Source organism: Manacus vitellinus, unplaced genomic scaffold (assembly GCF_001715985.3).
Source record: "Manacus vitellinus isolate BGI_N305 unplaced genomic scaffold, ASM171598v3 scaffold_1_pilon, whole genome shotgun sequence".
NCBI lineage: Eukaryota > Metazoa > Chordata > Aves > Passeriformes > Pipridae > Manacus > Manacus vitellinus.
In genome coordinates, this window is record NW_021939396.1 from 27,810,009 (window position 1) to 27,819,880 (window position 9,872).

Below are 9,872 nucleotides of genomic sequence, written 5' to 3' on the forward strand. Positions count from 1 at the left end.
TCTAATTTTCTGGACTTTATTGATATGCAATTTAATCTGTACCAAGCAAGGTGGTTTAGGAGAATGAGTGGAGATGAGACAATAGAAAGGACTCAGAGCAAGTCCCAGTATCAGATACTGCTTTATACAGTTTAAGGGGTAGTATTAATGATATTTTGCCTTAAATACACTCTGCAATAAAATAGGAATAATTCTTACTTCTATACTTTACTTATAGAATTAAATTGCAAAGCCATAACAAGGCCTGGCCATAATTTCTAGAGTGAGGAGTCAGTCTGAGTTGCCTTCAGCTCAACCTTCCATGTATCCAAAGGGCCCTTGTACTCTAGGGTTTCCAGAAACTCTGTTGTGAAGTTTCTGATCTCAGCTCAAGGTTTCTCTTGAGGTCAAGAGATGCAGGCTATCCTATTCTTTATGATTTTAAATTTGCAGATCACCATACAGGACTATATCAAATGGCTCCAGAAGACATCAAGACACAGAGAGAGAATGCCCACGGGGTGTGCAGCAGCAACATATCGCCAGACCAGCCTGAAAATTGCACTTAGTACCTCAACTTTCTGTTAAATACTTGTACTGCACAATGAACTGAGCTCACTCTTAGCTAATGCCTTCTCCAAAGGTAGGCTCAATGACTTCCAGCAGGAATTTCCAAGAGTACCAGATGCTATGCATGGTGGAGCAAACATCCAGTCCTGCATAAGTGGTATTCATGGTCCTCAGAGTGGGATATTTGTAGTCTGATATTTAATTTCGGCATGCACATCTGTAAAAAATAACAACGTTGTTATTTATTTTAAAGTCTCAACAACACTATTTGGAATTCAGTACATTTTTGTGGGACATTCATTATCTGAAACTGATTCTAGATTGCATGTGTTGCTGAAACTCTGCATTTCTTCTGAAACTATAATGAACTTCACATGTAAATATCTTCAGAATATAATTAAGGCCACCAGTAGAGAGAATGGATTTTGAAAACATTTGTGCTGGAAAGGAAGCCAAATTCAATCTTGGGAGTGGGGTCTGTAGTAGTGTTTCCTTTTCCTCTCAAATAATAGCATGAAGTAAAATCATTCTGGGAAGTGTCAACAAAAACTTAATTCGATGTACAAGGGCTGAAAAGCCAAAGCTAGAAGGAGAACCATGGGACAAAAATATGTTTACACAGATGTTGGATTTTCTGAAAACCTATGAAATTAGTGCTAAATCCTCTCAGGACTGAACAATGGGACTGAAATTAGGCATGAAAGATAATTAATATGTTAACTGGCTCCCACCCACTCCTATACTGTGGGATTTTTTTTCCTACAATCACAAATAATCAACATAGTGCAAAGTGTTTCTAATCCATTCATTGTATTAGCACAATCTTAGGCAGGGAAGAAGTCACCAGCAAAGGTCTGATTGGAACTCATCTGCATTACTGCTTTTACTCTTGTTAAAAAAAAATTAAGTAGAATATAAACAGTATGGCAGTTTCTTCACAGAAATTAGTTTAATGTATGAATTTTTGTGTAAAATCTGCAGGTTAGGGTTAGGGTTAGGGTTAGGGTTAGGGTTGGAGCTGGAGACTGACCCTCTGATAAACAGCTCAGGCACAGACCGACACCCCCGGCTGAGCTGAAATGGGGTTTCTGGGCAGGGACCCAGATCCCTCTTGAGATGCTGAGAAATATTTACAGGGCACTTATTTTCAGCATCTGACCTTAATAAGAGTTACTTGGAATGGACTGCTTTGTGAAGCAACAGAACACATTGGACATAATATTATATAGAAGTATATAAGATGGTTTATTTTTTATACTTACTAGAATCAACAATACTAGATTTTTAGCTTCTATCCTGACAAAACAGAAAAAAAAATTAAAGAATTATTAATTTCTTTTTGAATGTTTGAGTCTCACAGTTAATATAGCCCAAGTAGCCACTGGCTTAGCAAAAACTATCTGCCTACACTTGACCTTCACACTTGAAGAAATAATCCCTGACTTTTTTAGGACAACTTACAGCTAATATTGGGACCATAACCTCAGAAAACTGAGATGTTTCCCACCACTGACTTTGCTTTTTAAAAAATTTTGTTCTGAGGTGCATGTGTGAGGTAGGAAGGGAAGAGGAAGAGGAAAAGCCAATATTAACTGCAGTGATTGCAGTCAGAGTAGATAACAATTTTGAAAGAAATCATATAACTAAACCATAAGAGGAAAACCCTTGATAGTATGAGCACTGTACAGAGACAGTATACTCTCCCCAAAGCACAGGGACACATTAGTGTTCCAGGAAAGCTCAGACAAGATTTCCCTAAGATGATGGAATATCAAATCTAAATTACTAAACAATTTCATTTTCTACTCCTTTACCCCAGTTCACCACTGGGTGAAAAATCTTACACCTAAACCCTCCCCTCTACAAACAAAAAAATAACAACAGCCCCTTCCATGGAAACAGTAGAACTACACAAATTTGAGAAGATAGTGAGATATAAAGATATAAATTGGACACTGCTAATGACCTTAAATGAACACATATTGGGAGTGGATATGGAAATTGCTTCTCTTTCAGTAGGTTTTTCTTGTACATTCAGTTTGCTGAACATGTTTTTTTCTTCCCTCCAAAGTATTTTCAAAAACTAAATGTCAAGAACTAAATGCACTAAAATGTCACGACAAAACTTGTCTCTTTAATTCATATTTGTGTAGCATTATAAAGCAGTCTTGGCTGGATAATAGATAACTTCTTTTTCAGTTTTTCTCAGAAAAACTGCCATCTTACGTGATATAGTGAACTACAGAATTATTCAATCCTCAGGAAAATTATTTTACACTGATGAAAATATTGTGCATACACACTCACAAGGAGTGAAACTTTTGTCTTGCATAATAAATAATAGAAGGAAACTAATTATATTTTCAAGTCTTGAGCATAATAAATCCTGGTTTGCAGTACTATGAAACAATTGTCTTTTTAAGTATATGGTCTAATCTAACACAAACAGGTTGTATATATGGTAGTTCCTGGTCACAGTACACTTAAATTGAAGTGACTGGCAACATAGGCTGAAGTAACATCAAAATAAAGCAAATAAATATGTGAGCCTAAGTAGTTCTGAAGAACTAGCTCTAAAGAATTCCAGTTTCCTGTTGATCTGCCTCCTACCATTGGTCAGCCTCTGTGCTTAAGATAACTTCCTTTAGATAACTTAGATAACTTAGTGCCAAGAGCGCTAATGATGTTTTTCTTCCATTTACTGTCAAACAAAATGTCACTTCCATACGCAGTCTTTCTATCATCAAGGTACTTTAATGGTCTTTCTCCTTCATCAGGCCACCTATTTTCGTGACATTTGTGGAAGAAAAATTATCTTTGGGACCTCTAGCCTCTACTTCATGTTTGACTGGATTTGGAGAGCACAGACACAAACAGACTTTATAAGCCTTGTTTCCAAAGGAAATCACTCTAAAAAGATATTCTTCTGCCTTTTCTTTACAAGAAGTGATCTCATTGTAATCAAAACGGATGTCCTATAAAAGACAGTGGAAGGTTTTCCCATTCAAACAAAAGATAAACAATTAACACTACCCAGTATCAGAAGAATAAACAAGCAGTTGTGATAGACCAGTGACCCCAATGAAGGCATAATACTCTGTTACAGCAGTAATGATCTGTTTTGGAAGGGAGGCAGGATTTTCATATCCTGCCTTCACCACAGATTGCTGCACCCCTTCTACAGCTACTACTTAACGTATTTTTGATCCAAAACTTATTCAGTTCCTTATTAGATCAGTTTGTTTTCCATTACTATTATTTCTATGGGGAGATTTCTTTTGTTTATAATATCCTGTATGGGAATACAGCATAGATCTTTAGGGTTCACATGAAAGTGAGGAAAAATACTAAATGAAGGTAATATGAAGATTGCCCAACTCTACAAGGAGTCATGGGAAAAAAATTGCAAGAAATATTCTCCAGCAATAAATGCTTACAGTTGACATAATTATAGCAAATGACTCTTAAATAGTCATGAAATTATGAAAAGGATAAATAAGTGGTCCAAGGAGTCACTTTCCATGGTTGGCAGGATGAACACAAAAGAACAGATTTTTCTGCTATTTGGGTAAGCTCAGTAATATGGTAAATGCACTGAGCAGCTAAAATAGCAGAAGTAGCCATGGATTCTGCAACAACTATGCTGCAAACTGGAATTATGCAATTGCCCAGTCCTCCAGGTTTCTGAATCTCATGAAAACCTCCCTCTCACCAAACAGTTTCACTTTTAGGACATATTTGTCAGATATCACACAAATTCACCTAAACCTTTTTACTTTTGTCTCATCTGACATATCTTTGGAAGAATAGTAGCATTATAGGCTCTGTTTCCCAACCAGTGTAAAAGTAATACTCAGGACACTGATATTTCTGATTATTTATTATGGCACCTCAAAACATATAAACTCCACTGCTAGGTGTTTCAAATGAGTCCTAAAGAAATAAAATGAGTTTTTAAGGCAGTATTTTAGAAGATTTTGGTTAAGAATTTTTAGAATGTTACTAGACATTAAATAAGAGTTTTGCTAGGAAAACAAAGAGTCTTCTTAAAATAAGGCTTCCTTTCAATAAAGCATGTATGTGTTTGCCTGTTTATCACATTTTTTGGCTTATCAATATATATATTTTGAGATAAGTGTGGTTTTGAAACATGAGAAAACAAACTAAACCTGAAAATACATTCCTGTACTTAAATACAAACATCTCATATTTATATCCACACATTGCTATTTACTTTGTAACATGCAAGCTTGAAAAAACTCCATAGCCTGACTATGAATGCCTTTTCTATTTCAGATTTTACTACTTTAGCAATTAAGGATTTAGGTCAAAATTTGGCTTACTATTAATTATATTAACTATGTAACTTTCATTATCTTGTACGGAAGGATGTTTGTAGTAAAGCCTAAAACCAAAGTGATTTTTTTATAAAACCTCACTTTAAAATTCCATTAGAGTAAAAACATTTTCACTTCATATATTTGACAATTTTATTTAATAGCCTCATAAGTTCATAATAGTTACATAATAGTTACATCACGGTTTTTAAAAAGAATTGCACTCAGCTACTCAGTCCATTGAAATACTAGAAAACAGGGAAAAGGAAAATATGGAGTGAAAAGGAGCTCTGTCCACTGAACCGAGTCGTTTGCAGTAAGTTCCCATTGAACCAGATGATGTCCTCATGCTTTCTGGTAGACTCTAACACACTTGACACCATTCATGTCACATTCCTAGAAGATAAAGAGACAGATTTATTAAATTTGCCTCAGTACAGACTATAAGGAAAAAAAAACCTTTTAGAGTCACATTTCAGGCTACTGGGCAGCAGCACTCAGGGATCAGAAAGCGAGACTGAACTCACCACCACCAATTGTCCATCCACTAGCTTCCTTGTTATTATGGTCTTCTTGCCATCCCATTCCTGCTCCTGAATCAATGACCCATCATCTTTTAAGCTGACAAGGGTCTGAAAGAAGAACCTGAACATCAGTATTTTCCCATGACATCTGACGGACACTGAGGCTTTCCAACACATTATTCCAAATGAAAGATTCCCACCCCAACTCACTCAACAATAATTTTGTCATTGACATCTACAGAGGCAGGATAGTATCTTAAATGTTTTATTGATCCTCTCCTTTTCATAACTCACTGCTCAGTCACATTTCTGCATCAGACAGACCTTTGACAGTACTCACAGCTTCAATTAACAGGAGCAGAAGATGTCCTCTGTTCATCTCTTTGTACATGGGCTTTGAGCATTTGTGTAACATTTATCTGATCTTGCAATAATAGATGAATTGAGAGTATGTGCCTGGAGGGAGGGGGGTGGTACACACTCACACTAGGAAATGAGACATTTTTGTTTTACCTCCTTTTGGATAAATATTCTCCCTACTCGGTGCAAGAAGTGCTTTGCTTTGTAAAACTGGAGATTAGGGACTGTGATTCAAAGGGCTGCCTTGCATGTCTCTGATCCCACCCCACACTGAACCAGGCTCTCTTGTTATGCAAATATGAGACTGAGACATTAACCCTAGGGCTGAATTGCCTCTGATTAAACATCAATGGCATTTTTTCCACAGGCTTCAAATGAAGTGGCGTTTGGCTTTAACAGGGATTTAGAGGTCTGTTAGTTTTACTAAAAAAAAAAATGCTTCTCCTACAAAATGAAAACAACAAAATACACAAGACCATTGATTTCAGCATTTTCCCTCTTTGGAATTCACTTAATCCACGTTAAAAAAAAAAAAAAACAAAAACGAAAAAAGAATTTATTTATTTCAATGAGACTTAAAGAGACAGCCCCACATCAAATAAAGCATTGTTAGTGCAGATGTCAAAATTGATTTTAAAACAGTATTTCCATCTGTAAAGCACCCAAAGAATTGTGCTTTTTCAATAAAGTCCAGTATACTGACCTGAGTTTTCCTGCCATCTAATGTATTTTCTTCAAATTTCTCATCAAGCTTGAAGCTGACCTGTGAAGTTTTGAAGGTGCTTTCTGTTTTCATGGTGATTGTGTCCCCGTCCTTAATAATGTAAACATCTGGTTTGGCCATGCTTCCCATTTTTCTCATGGCCATACCCACACCTGCAAGGCAACAGGCACAGTGTCACAAAGTCAGCTAAACCCTCAGGCTTAGGGCCACACAGGAATTCAAATACCTAATTCCCATTTAATTAGGCACTTAGGTACACTTGAGAATCAAAGCTCAAGAGCAACAAAGAAAAAGGATGTTTTAAATTATCCAGTGATGAGGAAGGAAAAAGAACTTATTCCCTTCAAGTTCTGAGCACTTTAAAAAATTCTACAAATTATTTTTAATTGACAGATGAATACACTTTATTTCAACTCACTCAAGAAATACCCTTCCACCACTTTGTACACAATTACCAACATGCCATTTTTAATAAAATTTCATATTCTACATCCTGTATACAAAGTATCGAGTTGTGAATTAGAAAACCACTATCATGCAAAACAGTGCTTACACATATGCACACACACGCAAAAAAAAAAAGATCACAAAAGAAATGAAGAAATAAGCTTTGTGAATGGTTGAAAATTCATCAAAACTCTTCAGCAAAAGAGATTCACCCTGCCTCAGCCCATGCATGCACTGTTTCAGGGGTTTTGAATCTTCTTGCTCTGAAGGACGAAAATACAAATAAGAGCTTAGCAGGCAACGAATGTGAATCCATCAATCTGGAATGTGCAGATCGAAACAGAGAACCGATATGCAATGAAATGGAGCCAGAAGTGCCACCAAGTCAGTGAGTGCCTGGGCTCCACAGATGGGGTAGTTAAAAAATCTTGTCATGCATCAGCACAACAGGCTTGCACAGGATACTTGGGTGAGGGGTGGGTCCACAAAGCAAAGATTAGTTTCTTTGCGAGGTGGCAATAAAGTACTTTGCAGACACTACTTCTCCAGACTTAACTGAGATTCCAGGAGAGAGCCTTAAGCTTGAGCCCACAGAGAAAAACGAGTCATCCTCAGTCCAGCTTTTCTGACCAGAACTGGAAACTATCGCCACGGTGACCCACCCACACACACCCCATTGTTGTCACCCCAGTCCAGGGTCATCAGTGATTTATTTGATCAGCTACAGGTTGGAATCCAACCAAATAGAGATGAGCTGCATATGTTTTCCATCTGGCAAGGAGTGAAATTCAAACTTCTTTGTCCTCAAATGTTCTTTTACACTGACTGAGCAGAATTTGCATGATTTCATTTATGGTGCATCAATAGGATCAAAAGCAGAGAGTTTTCTAAATAGCCAGAAAAGGTGAAAAACTCTAAATGGTTCCTAAAGTGTGACTTGGAGTAAATTTAATTGCCTAAATTGTAATTGTAAAAAGGAAAAGTGACTGGTTTATGATTGCAATCCAAAACCAAACAACACTCAAGTTGCTGCCTATACAGGGGAGGTGCTCTGCAGTTGCAGCACTTAATTTCTACTTTGAAGTTGCAACCTGGCACACACCTAAGTCTGGCTGTTGGACATGAGCACCACGGCATCCTAATCCATGGTTCAACAGAGCTGAGCTTAAAATTCTTGATTTTCCTCCAAAGTCTCCCAAAGGCCTCAGTCCAGAAGGGTTTTTCACATCACAGCTATCACATACTGACAGGTCTACCAAAATATAATTACAGCCACCACTGTCTGCAGAGTGTGCACAGCCATCAGTGTCTGCAGTGACACCTTTTGTATTTTGCATGAAGAGCAAAAGACCTAAATTCCTTCCTCTCCTCCCTCTAAATACAAGGCTACATTTTCTGCCTCTTGAGAAAATATCCTGGCTTTCATCAGTGAATAAATTGCAGAAAATAACAGCTCCTGGTCTATACAGACACTGCCAGGTATCACCTCTCAGCCAGGACGCTCACAGGAAGGTGGTAAATCTGAGCTTGCAAAGGAGGCTCCTGGTCTGTTAGGTCTATTCTTCATTTGGTAACTTCGTGTTACAAAATGTAGGGCAAACCTGGACGCAGGAAGAGCATGCCAGGACCACCCCCCTCAGATAAGGGTGCCGCTACCCACAGGAAAAAACAGTCAAATAGCCTCCGCCGGGGCAGCCTGCTGCCAGCCACCCATAGGCAGCTGATCCAGTGAGGCTTTCTCTGGAGGAGACACCCAAGGTGACTCCAAGAGGAGGCAGCCCCGGCTCAGCAGGTCTGTGTGGCCGCCCCGGGCGCGATGAGCCAGCCCCGCTTGGGCAGCAGCGCTGCGTCGGCATCTGCGACCCGCCGCCCCTCCCCGGCCCAGTGGCGAGCGCCCACACCCCGCCCCGCCCCGGCCAGCCCGGCTTCCCGCCGGGCATACCCGGAGAGGGAGGACGAACGGTTCCTAATCTCAGCCGACTGCTGGCACGGGTTGTAATTCCGGGTGCTGCGGCCGGGAGGGGCAGCGGGAGGGCGCAGCACAGGGCGGCGGGAGAAGTGCCTGCCCGCAACCTGACACATGGCTCCCGGCAATTATTACGGGTGCAAAACAGTGCCCATCTTTAGACCGGGGAGCCGGAGGCGGCAGCCTCCCCGGGAAGAAGGTCTGCTCCGGCAGCATCCCTCCAAGCGCCGGGGGAAGGGGAGCGGCAGAGTCCCCGACCGCATCCCCGAAGCATCGACCCCTGCAGCGACCCCACTCGCGGCTCACGGACAGGCTGCACCCCACCCTCAGGCAGAGCCTCGCCGGCCAGCAGCCGCGGCGACAGCGGCACGTCCCCGAGGCGGCATCGAGGCATCCATCCCTCCATCCACCCATTCCTCCCTCCCTCCCGGCGGCAGGGAGCCGCCGGCTCCTTACCCAGCTCCTTCATGTACTCTTCGAAGCCTTCGCTGGAGATGAGGCACCATTTGCCTAAAAACGGGTCGATAGCCATAGCGGCGGCGCTGGAGCTGGCGACGTCCCTGGAAAAGCGTTGAGACAGGAGGACGGGCTGCAGCAAGGCTGCGGTCGCCTTTATAGCGGGGCCGGCAACATGTGCTGCCGGGAAGAGCCAATGGGGGTCCCGCCCAGCCCCCGCCCGGCGAAGTCCCGCCCGCGCAGCGGCGGCAAGAGCGGGGCCACGCCGGGATTGGAGCTGCCCTCCCCCGCACACTAGCACACACAACCACACACACACACCACACTATCACACATCGCACACACAGACACGCACACACACACAGAACACAGACACGCACACACACACAGACAAAAGACACGCACACACACAGAACAGACACACACACGAGACACACACACACACACAACAACACACAGACACAACCAACACGCACAAGCGCACACACGCACCCACACACACACACACA

At 41.2% G+C, this 9,872-nt stretch overlaps 1 protein-coding gene across 1 annotated transcript; it reads right to left on the reverse strand.

The window, feature by feature from the left end:
• Nucleotides 1-4,411: 4,411 nt before the first annotated feature.
• On the reverse strand, nt 4,412-9,622 carry FABP5 (fatty acid binding protein 5). Its single transcript, XM_018079001.3, has 4 exons — nt 9,364-9,622; nt 6,474-6,646; nt 5,414-5,518; nt 4,412-5,282 (listed from the first exon to the last, which is right to left on the reverse strand). The coding sequence occupies exons 1-4, from the start codon at nt 9,437-9,439 to the stop codon at nt 5,232-5,234; spliced, it is 405 nt and encodes a 134-aa protein (XP_017934490.1). The 5' UTR covers nt 9,440-9,622; the 3' UTR covers nt 4,412-5,231.
• Nucleotides 9,623-9,872: the final 250 nt, after the last annotated feature.